At 45.3% G+C, this 20,703-nt stretch overlaps 1 protein-coding gene across 2 annotated transcripts; it reads left to right on the top strand.

Annotated features, from left to right (window-relative positions):
• The first annotated feature begins 47 nt into the window (after window positions 1–47).
• On the top strand, window positions 48–18,290 carry MCM5 (minichromosome maintenance complex component 5). 2 transcript variants are annotated; one of them, XM_081879466.1, is made up of 17 exons: window positions 48–197; window positions 884–1,079; window positions 1,592–1,718; window positions 2,310–2,438; window positions 3,090–3,262; window positions 5,239–5,394; window positions 6,759–6,925; window positions 7,844–8,015; window positions 8,794–8,905; window positions 9,589–9,732; window positions 10,505–10,570; window positions 10,925–11,101; window positions 11,700–11,812; window positions 12,843–12,971; window positions 14,015–14,157; window positions 14,903–15,030; window positions 17,889–18,290. In XM_081879466.1, exons 2-17 carry the CDS (start codon window positions 913–915, stop codon window positions 17,988–17,990), a joined length of 2,205 nt encoding a protein of 734 aa, XP_081735592.1. In that variant the 5' UTR covers window positions 48–197; window positions 884–912; the 3' UTR covers window positions 17,991–18,290. The 2 variants fall into 2 exon arrangements, with proteins under 2 accessions (XP_081735592.1, XP_081735593.1); XM_081879467.1 differs by having other exon boundaries at window positions 106–197; window positions 904–1,079.
• The last annotated feature ends 2,413 nt before the right edge of the window (window positions 18,291–20,703 follow it).

Consider the following 20,703-nt stretch of genomic DNA (forward strand, 5'->3'; position numbering starts at 1 on the left):
AGAAGGCGGGGTTAAGCTGGTTGGGCCTGAAACCAATCACGAAGCTCGTAGGCCCTTTGGCCCAATGGGAGCGAGCGGTGCGTGACAATAGGCGGGTTACTTTTTCTTTTTGCCGCGAAAACGTCTGGCGTTGTCTTCGAGCCGAGGGGGCGGAAGTTTGTTTTTCCCGGGACTCGAGTTTGTGGCTAGAGAAGCAGGTGGGTGCCTTCGGGGTTTGCCAGCCCGGCAGGGCGGGGAGGGGGAAGCGGCTCTCGATTGCTTGTTTGGGTGGGGGGCAGGTAAGTAGCTTTTGCCACTGGGATGTCGGATGCAAGGCCGGGGAAGTGGCCCCTCGCTCCCTAACTGTAATGTCTCCATATCCGGGACCTCTTGCCCAATGGCATGACCTTTTGAAAGAACACGCAAAAAAGTAAAAGTGCAACTGACTGTTGCACCTTGGCTTTGTACATGCTCAGATGCACTTTTTATCTTTCTGGGCACTCTGCTGTGGTTTGGATTAAGTCAGGGGTCAGCAAGCTTTTTTACCGGGGGCCGGTCCACTGTCTCTCAGATCTTGTGGAGGGCCGGACTATATATTGGAAAAAATAATAATGAACGAATTCCTATGCCTCACAAATAACCCAGAGATGCATTTTAAATAAAAGTACACATTCTGCTCATGTAAAAGCACCAGGCAGGCCCCACAAATAACCCAGAGATGCATTTTAAGTAAAAGGACACATTCTACTCATGTAAAAACACGCTGATTCCCGGACCGTCCGTAGGCCGGATTTAGAAGGCGATTGGGCCAGATCTGGCCCCTGGGCCTTAATTTGCCTACCCATGGATTAGGTCTTAGATGCCAACCCGTGCCTGGTCTCTCTTCCCTTTTGTTCTTTTACAGATCCTTCCTTTTCCGTACAGGCAATCGTCATGTCTGGTTTTGATGACCCTGGCATCTTCTACAGTGACAGCTTTGGTGGTGACCCAGTAGCTGATGAGGGGCAAGTCCGAAAGTCCCAGCTGCAGAAACGTTTCAAAGAGTTTTTAAGACAATATCGGGTTGGAACAGACCGGACTGGCTTCACCTTCAAATACAGGTGCCTTCTTCCTTTTTTTGTACCCATTTAAGTTGAAGGCTAAAATGCTGCACAGTATCTACTTATCTCGGAGTAACTCCCCCTTTGAACTTAGTAGGACTTAACTCCTGAGTAGATAAGTGTAGCATTGTGCTTTTAATGTATTGTGCTTTGAATATATTTCTGGTTTGGATTAGTATGGCTCTGTTTACTGTATTTATAGGCTGTACTGTGGCAAAGTTCTCAGGGTCTTACGGCACCTTAATGTCTAGCAAAAATTAGGGTGGCATGAGCCATCTGACAAATTATTGCAAGACTCTTGGATTGTTTTCACTGCAAGAGGCTAACATGGCTACTACCCCTTTGCAAAGTTCTCAAGGCAGCTACCAATCAGGGGAAAAAATATTAAATAACAAAAACAAAGGAGCATGAGCACAGTAGGATATTAGTGTGTACTAGGGTGTGAGCTTGTCACTTTTAAGTCCTGCCAAACTATACTTGTTTTCTCTCTCTCCCCACCCCCCCATCTCAAGAGATGAGCTTAAGCGGCATTACAACCTGGGGGAGTACTGGATTGAGGTGGAGATGGAGGACTTGGCAAGCTTTGATGAGGACCTGGCAGACTACCTGTTCAAGCAGCCTGCTGAGCACCTGCAGCTGGTATGTATGGGGCAAGGGCGAGAAGGGCTGGGAGACAGAAATAGTGGGTTGCAGTCAGATGAACATGGACAGCATTCATTTAGTTATTACATATTATATCCCACTTTTCCTTCAAGGAGACCAAGGTGGCATGCTTTATTCTCCCCTGCCCTTCTCCATATTATCCTCACAACAACCCTGTGAGGTTGGTTAGACTGAGAGTTGGGTACTGGCCTAAAGTCACCCAGTGAGTCTCATGGCCAGGTAGGGATTTGAACCCCGGTCTCTCAGGTCCTAGTCTAACCACTACACTATACTGGCTCTCCCCAGGGGGGACCTGAAACAAAATATTGCTGGGCAGTTATGTCCTACTCTGTTCCATTCCCCCCCTTTCTTTTTGCTCATCCAACCATCACTTAGCATGCTCAATTCTTCTTTGGTAGTCTTGGGCTTTTTGCCCCTGCCCAATGTTCTTCTGCTTAGCATGCTGATACCTCCATCATATTTCTTAGCAGCTTCATTTCTGTTGACACTTACCACCTGAGCTTGCTAACAAAGGGAGTGATAGCCATTGGCTTCTGATGTTCTGAGCAGCACTGTTCTTTTTCTCAGCTAGAGGAAGCGGCAAAGGAGGTGGCTGATGAAATAACTCGCCCTCGTCCAACGGGAGAGGAGACTCTTCAAGACATTCAAGTCATGCTGAGGTCGGATGCCAATCCAGCCAATATCCGCAGTCTCAAGGTGAGCTGGGTGGATTCACTATGATAGACTGTAGAGGAGAAGCTACAGTCGAGCATTTAGATGTGGAGAAACCCTTTGGAAAAAACACATGGTCTTGCTCGATGCCTCATAGCGAGTCAGTAGAAGTGGGTGACAAGCATTAGTTTTGCAAAGCCAAAACCAATGTGGATGCCATCTGCATCCATAAGCCTTGTAAACAAGGAAATGGTGGTAACCACCTATCATTTGCTTGACCCAGGAAGTTTGATGGCTCCCTCTCTCTGTGTGGGCAGGGAGACAACAATCCTTAAGTTTACATAGGAAGCTGCCCCTGGAAATTTTCATGCCTATGTCCAAATCTTCCACAATTCTCAGCTTTGAAAATAAAATCTTTTAAAAACCATATTCTGTGGTCGAGTATGTTAGGCACATTGTGTACATTCATTAAGTGTTTTGATTTGCATTCTTTTGCTTTATTTCCCCATTTACCTACCTGCATTTAGAAACGGGAACATTTCGAGTTTTTAAAAACTGATTTTGTTAGGTACAGGGGAAGAGAAATTGGGATTTGTGGATTTATTGCATTTGGCTCTGAACACTTCAGGGTGCAATTTGCAGCTGTTTCCTTTGGAGCTCGTTCACAGCTGTGTTTCCCTCCTGCTTGCTTTGCAGTCGGAGCAGATGTCTCATCTGGTGAAGATCCCAGGAATCATCATTGCTGCAACTGCTGTAAGAGCCAAAGCCACCAGGATCACCATCCAGTGTCGCACATGCCGAAACATCATCCCCAACATTGCCTTGCGCCCTGGCCTGGAAGGATACGCTCTTCCTCGGAAATGCAGCACGTAAGGCTGAAAGTCCCTTTCCCAGTGCATCTCTTCTCTTGTTTGTCTGCCCCATCTCACGTGCAAAATCCTCCTGCAGTGCAACCCAGTACACGCCCAGCTAAATTGCATTATTTAGAGCTTGCCCTCAGGACACTGAAATTTACTGGACCTTACTGCCAAGAAACCAGGTACGAGTTTCTGCAGTCTTACAGAGCAATCTAAACTTTGCACTACCAAGGCTCTGCAGAGGCACAACCAGGCCACCCACAGCAGATGAAAGGTTGTGGGGGGGGGGGAGGACCAGGCAGATCAGCTGTGAGAGCAGCTCAGGATATAGTGCATTTCAGTCTGGTGCAGCCCCAGAGTGCCCCACTTTGGGGGTTTGCTGGTTGGGATACTGTTAGGCATTGGGCTGAGCCAGGAGATGCAAGCAAAGGGTTGCCTTCACTCAATACATGCATGCCCCAGGGGAGGGTTGGATTGCAGCCCCTGTCATTTGTTTTATGGCAGAGTATTATGTGTGTTTGCTCAGACGTTAATCACACTAAGTTAAATGGATTTTGGTTCAGATAAGTAGCCATGTTGGTCTGACGCAGTCGAAATAAATAAAATAATGTCCAGTAGCACCTTAGAGACCACCTAAGTTTGTTCTGGGTGTAAGCTTTCATGTGTACACGAAAGCTTATACCCAGAACAAACTTAATTGGTGCTACTGGACATTTTATTATTATTATAAATGGACCTTGTTCTCAAGAAGGCAGCCGTAAGACTGCAGCCTTAGTTTTGCTTAAGGTTTCCTGCCCTCTTCCTAAGATTTTTGATACCTCCTTCATGGGAAATGCAATTGTCCCGTGTTCTCAGAAAGGACCTAAGAATTAAACAGAACCAGCATGGTGATCAGCAGCTTTTAATCAAGAGCACTTGGCTCACTTGGGGGCTGTGGGCGACTTTGGGGCAGAAGTCCAGGGCCTCCAGATACAGAAGGACTGGCTTACCTTACATTTTGAAGCTGATGGAAAGATGCACAGCACCCACCCACATCAGTTGGTAATATCAGGCTGCTGAGCTCAGAGCCTAAAACTAACCTAATTGTACCACCGCAGAAGAGCAAGTAGTGCGTTGGGTCAATCAAATCCTTTTTACTCAGGTGTGGGGAACCTTTGGCCCTCCAGAGGCTGCTGAAATGCAATTCCAATAAACCTTCAACATGCACGATTGATGGCCAGAGGTGATGGGGTTCTGGTTCAGCAAAATCTGCAAAGGTTCCCCATGCCTGCTTTAGCTGACTTACAGACTTTGGTTTACTTTTACTTTTCTCCCAGCACTGCACAGGTAAGACAACCCTATATCTTTAGTATGTCCTCTGAAGGCTATCCCTTGACAGTTTTGTGAGTGGGGGTCAGGTGAATATATGGTCCCCACATGAAGCTGAGGTCTGTGGGTTCAGCAACCTTCCTTGGGCACAGTAGGTAATCTTGGGGCAGGTTTGGTGTCTCTTGGTTCTATTAATCTGCAAAACAGGGATTTTCATGACTTGCCAGACTAGGTGTCTTGGAAGATGACTTAGACAAAGATGATAAAAGCACACCACCGAGCACCTTCTAATGGAATCAGCAAAGGAAGAATGGATACAAAAACCTATGGAATATGCAGAAATGGCAAAACTCTCTGGAAGAATAAGAAATCAAGATAATTATTGAATATTTACAGATGAATTTCGAACAGATAAAAACATTGGCAGGATCAGCAGTTTAAATTTAAAGTAGATAATCAAATGAGCAAATTAAATGAATTTGGATACGCATAAGATATTTAAAAAATTAAGGAACGGCAGAAAGAGGGGAAAGGAAGTCAAACTTTGAAATGTTAAAATGATTGTAGAATTAATAAAATGTATAAATTTGAAAAGTATAAATAAAAACTCTAATGTACAATCTGCTCCCATCTTCCCTGCACCCATTTCCCCCCTCTCTCTTCCCTCCTCCCCTTTTCAGGGAACAGACAGGCCTAACAAAGTGCCCTTTGGACCCATACTTCATTGTTCCAGACAAGTGCAAATGTGTGGATTTCCAGACCCTGAAGCTCCAGGAGTCTCCAGATGCTGTCCCCCATGGGGAGATGCCCAGGCACATGCAGCTCTACTGCGACAGGTGACGACTTCCATCAGCTGATTTAGACAGGGAACTTTGTTGTTAGGAAGAGGGGTTTATTTCTTGGTGGTAGAACAAATGCTTTGAAATCAAGAGTTCTCAGGTTCAACCCCCTAGGCACCTCCAGGTAAAAAGTTCAGATAACAGGTGATGGGGAAAGAGCCCTATCTGAAAGCCTGGAGAGCTGATGGCAATCGGTGTAGACCAGGGATATCTAAGCTCTGGCCATCCAGATGTTGGACTACAACTCCCATCAACCCCGACTGGTTCCCATGCTGGCTGGGACTGATGAGAGGTTGTATCGAAAGCTGAGCCAGTCATTTTTATGATAACACTGCATTGTTTTATGGTATATGATGCTTTTTTTTTTGTTTGTAAATGTTGCTGTGTATTACCCCGGTATTTATATGATGGATGGTCTATAAATACTTCTAGAAATTTTAAATAAACAGTATCTAGTGGGGTCGCAGGTTCCTAATCCCTGGTGTAGGCGGTAATCTAGGTCAGGCATAGACAAACTCTGACCCGCCAGATGTTTGGGACTACAGTTCCCATCATCTCTAGCTAACAGGACCAGTGGTCAGAAATGATGGGAATTGTAGTCCCAAACATCTGGAGGGCCGGAGTTTTGCCTGTGGCTGATCTAGGTGGACCAAATGATCTGATGCTGATGTAAGATGCTGAACCTGTCATAAGAATGGCTACATCGAACATTTGAGTCGGTTGCAGTGTCCTCTGGCTCTACAAAATTGGATAAAAGAAGGTACCGGTGCTTTGCCACCTTCTGTGTACTTTTTGGGTAGGGGTTGTTAGAGAATGGTGGTTCCTGAAGACATGAGAATGTAGGTGGGCCACAGGAATGGCCCTGTTGATACTTATTTAAAACAGCAATCCTACGCACACTTATCTGGGAGTAAGTTTCAGTGAACTCGCTGGGTCTTACTTATGAGTAGGCATGAAATAAGACTGCACTATAAAGCTATTTAGCAAATTTGGAAGGAACCCAAAGACTTATTTTCTAGTCCAATTCCCAGCTGGTACACTGGGTCAACCACCCACCAGCTGAATGATGCAGGAACACAGCGATTGCCATCTTGCTTAGGTGCATGTGTTGAAAACAGTTAGAGCATTCTTGGCTTGTTGTTAACCACTGTGAGCATTCGAAAGATAAAGATGTACAATGGAAAAGCAACATAAAAATACCTGATAGTAAATAAAATGACAAAATTTTGTCTCCTGGGCCAACTCTGCAATATTTGAGGCATGCATACTCGGTAATCTTTTTGTCATTCAAGAAGAAACAAAAAGCAATCTTACAGTTCCACTTTTCTTTCCCTCCTTGCTTATGCTAATTGTTTTTCCAGGTATTTATGTGACAAGGTTGTCCCTGGGAACAGAGTGACCATCATGGGCATCTACTCCATCAAGAAGTCTGGCCTCACGAAGAACAAGGGCCGGGACAATGTTGGCGTGGGCATACGAAGCTCTTACATCCGTGTGGTGGGAATCCAAGTGGACACTGAAGGCTCGGGTAAAGCTGCTTTTGGAAAACTCTGCTCCTTTGTTTCTGGTTCTTAATATTGTCCTGCTTCTTTTGTATTCTTGTGAACTTGAACCACCTGCTCAGGAATGCTTTGATTTGAAGAGCAGCCCTTTGGTGTTGTGGCTGAGAGGCAAGTTAACCTCACGTTAGCCCCAGGCAATTCCTGTCTCACTACTCAAACTCTTGCCCACTCTGCTAATTTCTTAATGTGTCACATAGAGGTGCTATCAATTTGATTTGTCTGTGGGTATTGAATTATTTATTGTTAGCAGACATGTATATGCCTAATCGAACACATCCATCTGTGGAACTGGCACTTTTAAACGTGCCACATCATGTTCATTCTGCCCTTGTAAGGAATCTGCCTTTTATTGTGGCAACTCCTGCACTTCTGGAACTCCCTGCTGATTGACATTAAGTATGTATCTTTGCAGTTCTTTTTCTGGGTCCTGCTAATTTTTTTTTATTTTTATTTTCGGCAAGCCTAATCAAACGTGAAGTTACCATGTATTTTAATCTACTTTTTGCTTGCACTGTATACATTTAACTGTGGGTTTTATTTATATTTTGATTTTTTTAAAAAAACACAACTGCATTTTAGTCTTTGACTTCCATTGACGTTTTTAATGTGTATTTTAGATACTTTGTGAACCACTTAGAGGTTTTATTTACAACCAAGTCGTATACAAATGTTGTTAAATAAATAAACCTTCTCCACCCATATTCTTCTGGGGATGTGTCCTCTCCTTTGTAAAATAGGGATGAAGTTCTTCTAAGTGTACCGAAAGAAATGGTAATGTTCGGGATGGGGAAAATATAAAAAATGGGGGCTACTGTGACATTGCAGTGAATGCTTAAAATAATTAAAATTGAGTGTCCTGAGTGTTTCTGTATTCTCTCCTCTAGGACGTAGTGTCAGTAGTTCTGTGACTCCTCAGGAAGAAGAGGACTTTCGACGACTCACTTCCATGCCCAATATTTATGAGACGATTGCCAAGAGTATTGCTCCCTCCATCTATGGAAGCAGTGATATCAAGAAGGCTATTGCCTGCATGCTCTTTGGAGGCTCTCGGAAGAGGTATTGGCAATTGGCATGAAGGAAGAACAAAACAAGGGAATACAATTAGAAGAAAGTGTCCTTTCATGTCCCCTTCCTTCCATGTTGAAGGAGAGCAGCCCATTTAACAGTTTCATTTGTGTCCAGTATGTGTCATGACTGCAGTAATACCTCAGGTTAAGAACTTAATTTGTTCTGGAGGTCTGTTATTAACCTGAAATTGTTGTTAACCTGAAGCACCACTTTAGCTAATGGGGCCTCCTGCTGCTGCACGATTTCTGTTCTCATCCTGAAGCAAAGTTCTTAACCCGAGGTAATATTTCTGGGTTAGCGGAGTCTGTAACCTGAAGCGTATGTAACTCGAGGTACCACTGTATTCCTGTCGAGTAGAGTCGAGACATATCAGAAGTATATTAAGATGAAATAAAGGCCATGTTGATCACGTGCCTTCTTCACTGAGGATGTCTCTAGTTGACCTGGGCAGTTCCAGACTCGCTTCTAAAAACTTCCACTCACTAACTTGGGACATAATGCATTAACAAGCCAATCAAATGACAACACGAGCATCTGTGGCTAATTTAATGCCAATAACTTGGTAAGATGGAATGGAAGAAGGTGCCACTCCTTCCCAATGGCCTTGAAGCTCTTGGCGGCAGCTTTTCGACCGGCTGGTTTGAAATACATCAACTCTGTTCCTAATAGCAAACTCGGGTGGTGAGTGCTGACAGGTGGAGCCAAAATGGAGCTACTAAGAAATGAGCTCACCTTCTCTCCTCCTCTCTCTGGCTTTACTCTACAGGCTTCCAGATGGGTTGACCCGCAGAGGGGATATTAATCTGCTCATGTTGGGAGACCCAGGCACAGCCAAGTCCCAGCTGCTGAAGTTTGTAGAAAGATGTTCACCCATTGGGGTAAGTGTCCTGCATATTGCCTCTTTGGGGTTAAAAATAGAAAAATCTGTACTGCTTTATTGCACCAAAAAGAAATAGCCATACAATGCATCAGAACTACCCAACTGAATTCACAAGAATATAACCCATGGATATATCAAAAATGCATTCAAACTGATCTTTGATGGGCATGGGTTACTGCCCATCAAAGCCCATCTGCTCAACGACCTCATTTGGATTGTTGCAATATACTCTATGCAGGCTGCCCTTGAAAACAGAAGCTATAGTGAGTGCAGAATCTGGCTGCCAGGTTTATTAACTGGGGAAGTTATATGGGATCATGGACCACCTATCTTAATAGTTGTACACCAGCTGCCTGTATGCTACTGGGCTTGATTATAAAGCCTTGTACAGCCTAGAGCCCAAATATCTGCAGAAGAAGCTTCCTGACTCCATAATAGACAATTCAGAAATTTCATTGGGGGTGGGGGCTTTCCTTGCAGTTCCTGCCAGGATTCGGAGTGGTGTGTACATAGAAGGCCCATCTCCATGATAGGGCCTTGACTCAGGATGATCTCCCCCTTTGAGATGTATCTGTTTCCCACATTATTGGGTTACACCAGGTTTTCCATAAACTGACTGGGCTGCAGAGTGTATACAGCTGACATGACATGCATCTCTCTCTCTCTCTGTTCCTCTTTCAGGTGTACACCTCTGGGAAAGGCAGCAGTGCAGCTGGCCTGACAGCTTCTGTGATCAGAGACCCATCTTCACGGAGTTTCTTCATGGAAGGAGGAGCCATGGTGCTGGCTGATGGGGGAGTGGTTTGCATTGATGAGTTTGACAAGGTACGAATCGGATGCGCCAGCAAAATTCTACGTTACCGTATGTTCAATGGTTGAAGCAGGTCTCCTAGTACACCAACTTTCTCCAACGTAGAGCCTTCCAGATGCTGCGGATCACATCTCCCATCATCTCTGGCTGTTGAACATGTTGGCTGGAGCTGATGGGAATTTTAGTCCAAAGCAACCAGCATGCCACAAAAAGATGAGGTCAGGACAGTGTATTAATATATATTAAGTAATGCATAAGATAAGCAGATGCTAAGAAGCCAACTGGCCCTAAAAAAAACAACACCCATTGGGCAAATGGTTACAATCCTGAGGTAAAAGTTTTTCAAAATATTGATCATATGCTGTCTAGATTCATTTGTTACATGAAAGGTTTACATTCTGAAGTTTAAAAGTCGGTAGTTTGCCTCCAGCCACTAGTTAATGGATAAATAAAAATATTGTAGTGCATCCCTCAGGGAGGGGGAGATGGGGTAGCATCTTTCATCAGTTGCCCATGCCTGAAAGAGCAGGAAATAGTGGAGATCAAGCATGGCCAAACTCGGCCCACCAGCTGTTTTGGGACTACAACTCCCATCATCCCTAGCTAACAGGACCAGTGGTCAGGAATGATGGGAATTGTAGTCTGGAGGGCCAAGTTTGACCATGCCTGGTGTAGACTGTTTGATGCTCTCTTCCATTCCTATGAGAAACCTGACTATAATTGTTTTGCATTCTGTTTCTCCTCTCTCCTCCCACCCTTCCCACCCCCCTTTTTTCGTTTCTATAGATGCGTGAGGATGACAGAGTGGCTATCCATGAAGCGATGGAGCAGCAAACCATCTCCATTGCCAAGGTGAGCTCCGTTGCCGAGGCAGCACCAATCTTTTAGGCATGGTGTCCCACCTGGTTCCTTTAAGTATCTTCAACCTGTGAGTCTTATGCTTAAACTTGGATCTCTTATTGGGCTTTTAAATGGTAAGGACCCAATGAAGCGGGGTTAATTTCTTCCCACTGGCATGCAAAAGGAAAAACAGCTGATGAGTTTCCAAAGTGGCTTCGAGCATTAACCTTCACCCTATGGGCCTGGTCTGCATTCAGCACTTGCACGTGGGTTGACGTGCCCATTGATTTTGCATTATTTACTGTCATGCTTTGGATTCCTGCTGACGTGACTTTTTTCCTTTTCGCCTCGGTTTCGCTCACACAGGCCGGTATCACGACCACCCTCAACTCGCGCTGCTCCGTGTTGGCAGCTGCCAACTCCGTCTTCGGTCGCTGGGATGAAACTAAAGGCGAGGAGAACATAGACTTCATGCCCACCATCCTTTCCCGATTTGACATGATCTTCATTGTCAAGGATGAGCACAATGAGGAAAGAGATATGGTAGGTGGGCTGAGTAGCTCTGTGTACAGGGAAGGCACTGTAGGGCTGCCTACTGGGGATAGCAGAAGAGGGACTGTATCTTCAGACATGACCCTGCTTTTCATGCATTTGGCATGGCAGAGCACTTCTGGAGGATGGAATAGGCCCTTGACCCCAACAGGGTATGTTTTTTGATCGGCTTGCCCTCCTAGGTAGCATAACATCCTTGATAGGATTTAGCATTTCCCCAGGCTGGGAAGCTGAAATCCAAAGGCCAATCTGAACAAATCTTGTGCTCCAAGTCTCATATCTGCCCCAGAATGCTTTGCTGCTCAATGAGGCCACACAACCTCTCAGCCTCTGGCATGGGAATATTGTGCAGTCTGCCTGCACAAGATGATTTTATTTGCAAGGCTGCAGAGCACACTGTAAACTGAGACTGCTTCCTAAAGGATAGATTATAACTGAGGACTAAGGCAGGGCAGAGCCATTGTTAGAGCCTAGCCTGCACTTGTTTAAATGAATTCTTTGCTGGCCATATGTTTCCTGCATGTTGAAAAGACTCCTGTTTGGTGTGCTTCGTGCTTCCAACCCCTCGTGCTCTGTGCTGTATCCACAGATACTGGCCAAGCACGTGATGTCTCTGCATGTGAGTGCTCTGACCCAGACCCAAGCTGTGGAGGGGGAGATTGAGCTGAACAAACTGAAGAAGCTGATCGCCTACTGCCGAGCGTGAGTCAATTGAGAAATTGTAGCACCGTCACCTGGGAAGGATGGCAAGCGCTTCTAAACAAGCTGTATATTGGGCTGAGACCTGGCTAGTGCCCCTTTCTTGCTCTCCATGCCCCCTTTAACCAAAAGCAGCCTGAATAGTTGTGAAAGTCACAATGCTAAAAAGCCTTGTCCACCTTGGCTTTTAAAAGCTCAGAGTAAATTCTTTTGTTGCTCTAAAGCAAACGGAGGGGTGCCATTGAACAAATATTGATACCACCACTGTCCCCCATTTTATACACACACACACACACACACACACACACACACACACATTTTATTGGTTTTTTTAATATATAATTTTCAACAATCATTTAACATACAACAATATTTTAGACCTCCCTCAACCACCTCTGATGATTTTCCGTTCTTTCTCGCTTATTCTGCATTTCTTTATTTCTCTTTTACTCTTAATTATCGTTAACTAATAATTCTCTTCATAGTCTTTCTTGCAATATTTCAAATAGCCCTCCTTGCAGAACTTCTTGCAGTCCTACTAGCGTAATCTGTTCATTACAATTGCTTTTCAAATAGTTCATATATTTACCACTGTCTCCCATTCCTAACCCTCCCAACATTTTCACTGTCATTCCTCACCACACTGCATTCTGCTGTCAAGGGCCATATCCCACAAACCACAAGGCCAATGTGAAGGCATATTGCTCCAGTATAACCTTCATAACTTGCAATTCAAACTTCAGTTCCTGGAATTTGGACTTCCGCTTAGCTGTTTTGGGTAGTGTTTCTGAGTTTAATGACAGTGCTGAGTCGTTGGGGATGCTGTAGGGAAAGCTGGATTAGATCTCCAAAAATCTGCTCTCGAAAGTATAAAGCTGTTTCTAGCTCGGGGTTTGAATGGGACAGAGACTCTTCCAGATGGGTGAGACTGGGGAAGATCTGTGGCGGAGCCAGTTGGTAGAGAAGCCTCTGGTAGAATTGTGCGAGTTCAGTGCCTCCCCTGATTTATTAAGCCCTGCACTGTCCTCTGCAGGAAGTGTGGCCCTCGTCTTTCTGCAGAGGCCGCAGAGAAGCTGAAGAACCGCTACATCCTCATGCGCAGCGGAGCCCGCCAGCACGAGAGAGAAAGTGACCGTCGATCCAGCATTCCCATTACGGTCAGGTGAGGTGGCAGCAGGTGTCTGTGAGGGATGGGGAGGAATGTAAAGGACGGTGCCTAGGAGGATGGCCTAGGAAGCCTCTTGTTCTTGGCAGGCTCCCTTGCGTGAGGCCAAGACAGATGCACAGTAGAGACAAGATGGTCAGATCTTTCTCAGGGAAGTTGTGTTGGATGACGGATGTGTGTCCTTCTGCTGGCTGCTTGGATCGAGTGGGGGCACAGATGCTGGATGAAGGTTCTCTTCAGGAATCTTGCCTGACTGGTTGGGCTTGGCCTGGGCCATGAAATGGGACTGTGTGCTGATGAGAAGGGAGACTTGGCTATGTGAGGCTTTGTTCTCTGCCTGGCCTAGTTTTTGCTGAGATGGTAATATTGCACCTCTCCAGACCTCAAGTGTAGAAAGTGTTTCATGACTGAATGTTCTCGGCACAGGAATGGGAAACCTGTAGCCTTCCCATACGTTCCTGCGTTAACTGCTCCCATAATCTCTTGACCAGCTGCAGTGGAGATCCTCTACAATTAAAAAAATAAAAATAAAAATCCCTGCACATAGAAATCTGTATCTCAATGGAAAGCATAGGTTTGGGTCCCTTCTTCCTAGTCATATACCTGCTTTATTTTCCTACTATGTATAGATGTGCATTCTGTGTTGAAGCGCAACATGTCTAGGCTTAAGGGCAATTTCTACCTGCTATTAACAATTGCAATTTCTAGCAAGTGTTTCTTCTATTCTCAGCATTTGATTTGAGGTTTTGCCTCCGTAAGTTTCCAGTTCCCTTGCTGCGATAACCTTCATTTCTTTCCCCTTCGAGATATATACAGTCGTACCTCGGAAGTCGAATGGAATCCATTCCGGAAGTCTGTTTGACTTCAAAAATGTTTGGAAGCTGCAGAAGTCACGTTGGACGTTCAGGTTCCAAAGAACGTTCGCAAACCGGAACCACTCACTTCAGGGTTTGCGGCATTCGGGAGCCAAAGCGTTCAATTTGCCAGGTGTTCGGGATTCAAGGTACGACTGTATATGATGTTTCATTTCTGCCATGCAGGCAGCTGGAGGCCATTGTGCGGATTGCAGAGTCCCTCAGCAAGATGAAGCTCCAGCCTTTTGCCACGGACGCAGATGTCGAGGAAGCCCTGCGTCTCTTCCAGGTGTCTACGCTCGATGCTGCCATGTCGGGCAGCCTCTCAGGTGAGAACAAAACGGCAGCACACTTGCACAGCACCCGTGTCCTCTGGAAGTGTTTGGGTATACATAGTCTTGTTGTGCTCTTTCCAGTGGAAAAGGCACTCGATAACCTGTGCCATTGATTTACAAGGTGGCTCTAGGCCAGGCCACTTTCCCTTCTGGACGGCATTCCAGAGGCCACAGGCAAGGGACATTCCCAGCCTTATTTGGAGAGGATTGAACCTGGTATGTTTTGCATGTAGATGCCACTATACCCCTAACCCCCCCACCCCATTGTACTGTGTTAAATAGGTGGTGCAGTGGTGCCCACAGATTTTTGCATTTAAGTTTCTGTAAAGAGAACTGTAAAGAGAACTGCAGGGACGTGGGTGGCGCTGTGGTCTAAACCACAGAGCTTAGGGCTTGCTGATCAGAAGGTCAGCGGTTCGAATCCCCGTGACGGGGTGAGCTCCCGTTGCTCGGTCCATCTCCTACCCATCTAGCAGTTCGAAAGCACATCACGTGCAAGTAGATAAATAGGTACCGCTCCGGTGGGAAGGTAAACGGCGTTTCCGTGCACTGCTCTGGTTTGCCAGAAGCGGCTTAGTCATGCTGGCCACATGACCTGGAATCTGTCTGCAGACAAATGCTGGCTCCCTTGGCCTATAGAGCAAGATGAGCATGCAACCCCAGAGTTGTCCACGACTGGACCTAACGGTCAGGAGTACCTTTACCTTTAAAGAGAACTGCATTTAAATCTCTTCTCTAGGCGTGGAGGGTTTCACTACCCAGGAGGACCAGGAGATGCTGTCGCGCATTGAAAAGCAGCTCAAGCGTCGCTTTGCCATTGGCTCCCAAGTCTCCGAACACAGCATCATCCAGGATTTCGTGAAGCAAGTGAGTTCAGTGGGTCAGGCAATTCATGGCAAGCTTGGGAGAGGCTGGCAGAATTTGCGACCTACGAAGCCACACACGATCTGCCAAACACTGATAATCCGTCTCTGTTTGTGGTCCTTCAAAGGCAGTAACAAAATTTTTAAGAGGCTTACACAAGCCAAGGGTTGCAGTATCATGAGATGCTATCCACCCCTGGTGTGCACTTCAGAAATTTGGCTTTGTTGAGGTTACAAGTTGTGCCGGCCTGAGCTAGAGCCCTTCTGGACTACTATTTCCATTGAAGAGAAACTTTTGTATTATTTTAATGGTTTTACAGTGCTATACAACTGCCCTGGTATTTTATGAGAGGATATTTATAATCTATAAATAGAAATACCGTATTTTTCGTCCCATAGGACGCTCCATCCCATAGGACGCACCTAGTTTTTTTTGGGGGGGGGGAAATAAAGGGGGAAAAAATTTCCTTTATTTCCCCCCCCAAACCAGGTCGGGGAAACCGAACCAGGTCGAGGAACAGCGGGATGACGGTGCTGCGCCTCCTTGCTGTCCCCCGAGCTTGTGGGCCTGGCCGATGTCTGTCCAGCGGGCGGGGCGCTCTGCTTCAGGGCACCTCTCGCGCCGGGCGGCAGGCTGCTATCCGCAGCGTAGGGTGCCCTGCGGGAACTCCTGCAGGGCTCCCCACGCTGCAGATGTCTGTCTGGCGTGCGGGGCGCTCTGCTTCAGGTGCGCACCGACCCCTCTCGCTCTCCAAGCTTCAGCGAAAGCCTGCATTCACCCCATAGGACGCACCCAGATTTCCCCTTCATTTTTGGAGGGGAAAAAGTGCGTCCTATAGGGCGAAAAATACAGTAAGTACACACACCTGATCTCCTTATTCACATTTGTTGAATAGCAACAGACTGGGGGATATTTATTTTAAAAACAAACACTTCTAGCTGCTTTCACAATTTCTTCATGATGCTGAAAGATCTGAAGTACCTGTTTTCTGAAACAATAACACTTCACACTCAAGGATTTTCTACCTGACCTACCCACCTGCTTGAGGTTTACTATAACCAAGCCTAGAATTGACTCTTTTTTTCGTTAACACAAGACATTTAACACACTTAACATAGTTGAGGGCTCTTCACTCGCTCCTGTTACGCTCGTGCCCTGCTTGTGAGATTCCCAGAGGAATCTGATTGGCCGCTAAGAGAACAAGACGTTGAATCAAATCAGCCTGATCCAAAAGCTTTTCTTAAGTTCTCACCTTTCTTCCAACACTGCAAGTCATCTCTGGAGCAGGTTAAGAGGGGTCTGTTCACTTCATCTCCATGGGAATAAGCCAACATTTCTGCTTTTGGAAGCCAAAGTTCCCCCACACCCTAAACAGATTGCATGACGTCTACTTGCAGGCTCACAATGCCATGTATCATTGCCCAGTATGGAAAGGTTCTGGAAAAGCTGCTATAGCACCGATGGGGGCCATAGGGCAGCTTTTTCATGAGCTGTTCACCCATAGCAAGCCCTGGGGTGAGGTTGAACAGCTGGCCACACTCACCATTTTGATTTGGCTCTGAGCATGCCATCTTCAGCAAGCTGTTGGGGCAAGCTGCTTTGAAGGACAGACAAGGAATGCAATTCTGCTGCAGAAGTAAAGCAGGGGTAGCCCTGTAAGCTGCCTGCATAGGAGACCAACTAGGAAGCGCATGAAGGGGCTCTGTGCTCTTTTGAAGGAAGGAAGAGAAGGAATAAGGCGTGACTGTCCCCACACGAGGATGTGGCTTCTGTGTGCAAGAGGGCTGTAGAGCTATCGCTGGAGCCCTGATTCTCGTCATTGAGGATGCAACCCTGCACATCTACCACTGTCCCATCCAGCTCTGATCCTTCTCTGATCTCTCAAGTTACTTGAGCTGGATGGACCACACTGGGAATGACCATAGACCCATAATACATAAATAGCACAGAGTGGAAATGAAAAGAAGAAGCATTTGACCTTCTCTACCTCACCCACCCCACTTTTCCCTTCAAACTGTGTTCTTGTTGCATCTCAGAAGCAAAGCTTCTCTGCTAGAGCAGACACTCATCTAGACACCCTGAATGATAAATTTACCCAGGAGCTGGCTTCTTAACTCACCCAACATCCCCACCTCCAACCCAGTTCAGCAATTGTTTTTCAGCTTGGGTCCAGTCTACCTGCGAGATCTCCTCATTCCATATATGTCCACCTGTACACTTTGACCTATGGAACTGGTGCTGTCACAGGTTCCACTCTCGCCACATTTGTAAGTACAGTGGGACCTTCGTTCTCAGACTTAATTCGTTCCGGGAGTCCGTTCGACTCCCAGAACGGTTCGAAAACCAAGGCACGGCTTCCGATTGGCTATAGGAGCTTCCTGCACTCAAGAGGAAGCCGCATCGGATGTTCAGCTTCTGAAAAATGTTCACAAACTGGAACACTTTCGGGTTTGCAGCATTTGGGAGCTGATTTGTTTGGGAGCCAACCATTCAAGTACCAAGGTACCACTGTAATTGATATTTTAGTGTGGCAGCCCTTACACTTTGGAAGTCCCTGCCTGTTGACACCAGAAAGGTGGCTTCACTGTGTGCTTTTTGGCGCCCACTATAGGCAAGCATATGCAGACATGTAGAATATTGACAAGTGGTTTTTTTAAAAAAAAATTTAAAAATCGTACAATTGATTTTAAATAGTTCTTTTTAAAATTTATTTATAATTTCATTGTTTCCTCCTTTTCGTAAAACACTTTCAAGGTGGTGAGTTTTTTTAAAAAAAACAACTGAGCGGCATATGCATTTTGTAAATAAGATAAACAGTGGGCCTCACAGACTCTCTTCCTGCTCTCTCGCCTCCTTCCCAGAAATACCCTGAGCATGCCATCTACAAAGTGCTGCAACTCATGATGCGCCGTGGCGAGATCCAGCATCGCATGCAGCGCAAGGTCCTCTACCGCATCAAGTAGAACGCCACTTCCTTCCGTGAGCTTCAGGAGCGCATTGGCTCTCCCCACACTTGGCACAAAAGTTCTGTGAGTCCCCTCAGGCTGTTTGCTTCCTGTCCCTACCATAAAGGTCCTTCAGAGACTGGCCCATCTATGTCTTGCGGATGGAAACTCTTTGTGGCACAGAGGCTGATAAGAAGAGCTGCTGCTGCTATTGTTATTTTGTTCCAGCTTTCCCATTAAAGTGTCGCCTTGATGTTTTGCTAGAACATCAAAATCTTTTTAGCTGCATTAAAACTTAATAAATGAAATATAGTGGTGTTTGTTGTGGGCGTGTGAGTGTTTGGTGGGCTGCCCAGCATGCATGCAAGAGGGTCACCTTTCCAGCTTGTTTCTGCTAGATCCTGTTCACACAAGGCCTGGAAGCTTAGTCCAGGAAATTAATACCACAATCTCAAGTGATCCACATTGCATGGTGATCTCAAGTGGGCCTGCATTGAGGTCGCTGAGATGGCTCCGGGAGCGAAGCGTTTGCAGAAAATAAAAATCCTTCCCTTGAGTGTTCTTTCCAAGGCATGTTTATGCCACCTGATTCTTGTGCACAGCGGTGACACATCGGTAATTAATTAATTGCCAGTTAGTAACCGAAGTCATTTGTGTGTGTGTCATTCAGTGGTAGAGGCAAGGAAGCAAGCATGCTGAGGGTTGCAGAGAGGAGATGCTAGGATAAATCTCCCCCGCCCCCCTTTTTTTTTTGCAGAAACAGATATAGCAGGTCCAGGGAACCATTGGCCCTCCAGATGTTGTTGAACCACAACTCCCATCAGCACTGGCAAGAATGGCAGTGGTAGACAGAGTTGGTGAGAGTTATCATTTTGCAACATTTGGAGAGCCAACACCTGACAGAGGTAAACTTTGGGATCTGTTCCCACAGGATATGGGGGTGGCCACCAGCTTTGAAAGGGAGTTAGACTGTTTCATGCAGGGTAAGTCATGATGGCCATTTGCTACCTTTGCCTAGTGGAGGCAAAATTCCTCTACAGACACCAGGAGGAAAGAGCTATTGCCCTCATGTTCAGTTTCTGGGCTTCTCACATTCCTACACTGCAGGGGATTGGTCTAATGAACCCTTGGGGTCTCTTCCAGCTCTAAGATTCCATGATCTACATCTCATTGGCTGCTGTGGAAAACAGGATGCCGGACTAAATAGGCCTTGATGATATTTTTGCAGGGCACTTGAGAGTTACTTTTGTTGTTTTTTGTTTTTTTTTATAATATTTTTATTAAGTTTATGAAGTACAGAAAAAAGAAATAAAGACATAGATAGAAAAATACAGTAGAGAAATTACAAATTTCCATAATCCTTTTTTTCAGCACATCTTTTGGACTTCCCCACATCCTCCAAACCCTGCATTCTCTGTAGTACAAAATATCAGCAATTTGTTAACCTATTTCCAGACTTATTGTATCTTTCATTTTATCATGTTGCCTAATTTCAAAACTATTGTAACCCAAATCTTATATGTTTTAACTTAAAAGCATTATCAAACCCCTCCAGATCTAGGACATCAGTGTTTTCCAATAAAATCCAATCTTTCAACCAGCAGAAGGCTGCAGATTCATAATATAACCTCAAGTCTGGCAGGGCAAATCCCCCTCTTTCTTTCGCGTCAGTTAGTATTTTAAACTTTATTCGGGGCTTTTTGCCCTGCCAAACAAACTTGGAAATATCCCTCTGCCACTTTCCAAAACATTCCACTTTGTCCACGATCTGTAGGGCCTGAAACAGAAATAACATTTTCGGCAATACATTCATCTTTATAGCTGCTATCCGGCCCAACAAGGAAAGTTTCAATCTTGACCATATTTCCAAATCTCTTTTGATTTCTGACCAACATTTCTCATAATTATCTTTAAACAAATTCAAATTTTTGGAGGTCAAGTACACCCCTAGATATTTTACTTTTTTAACCACATTTAATTCTGTTTCTTTCAGGAACTCATCTGTTTCTGTAGTTGTCAATTTTTTTGCTAGAACCTTAGTTTTTTGCTTGTTCAGCTTAAATCCCGCCACCCGACCAAAATCAGAAATTAATTCTAACACTCTTTTAGTGCTAGAGACTGGCTCCTGTAATGTTAATACCAAGTCATCTGCAAAAGCTTTCAATTTATATTGTTTCACTCCGACCTCAATTCCTTATACAGACCGGTCCTTTCTAATCATGTTCAATAGCACCTCCAGGACTGAAATAAACAATAGGGGAGATAGGGGGCATACCTGTCGTGTCCCTTTTTCTATTTTGAACTCCTCTGTCACCACATTGTTAACAATCAATTTAGCTTTTTGCTCTGAGTAAATTGCTTCTATTCCATTTTCAAACCCCCGCCCGACTCCCATCCCTTCCAAATTTTTCTTCATAAACATCCAAGAAATGTTGTCAAAGGCTTTCTCCGCATCAATAAAGATTAGAACCGCTCTAGTATTAAGATTTGTTTGTAGAAGTTCCAAAATGTCAATAATGTTTCTTGTGTTATCAAACAAATGCCTACCGGGGAGAAAGCCAGCCTGGTCCTTATGGATCACTTCATTAAGTACTTTTTTAAACCTACTTGCTAAAATATCCGCAAAAATTTTGTAATCCACGTTTAGGAGTGAGATGGGGCGGTAGTTCTTAAGCTGGGTCTTTTCAGTTTCTTGTTTAGGTATCAATGTGATGAAAGCTTCTTTCCACGT

This window comes from Podarcis erhardii, assembly GCF_964252035.2.
Source record: "Podarcis erhardii genome assembly, chromosome: 10".
Taxonomy (NCBI): Eukaryota; Metazoa; Chordata; class Lepidosauria; order Squamata; family Lacertidae; genus Podarcis; species Podarcis erhardii.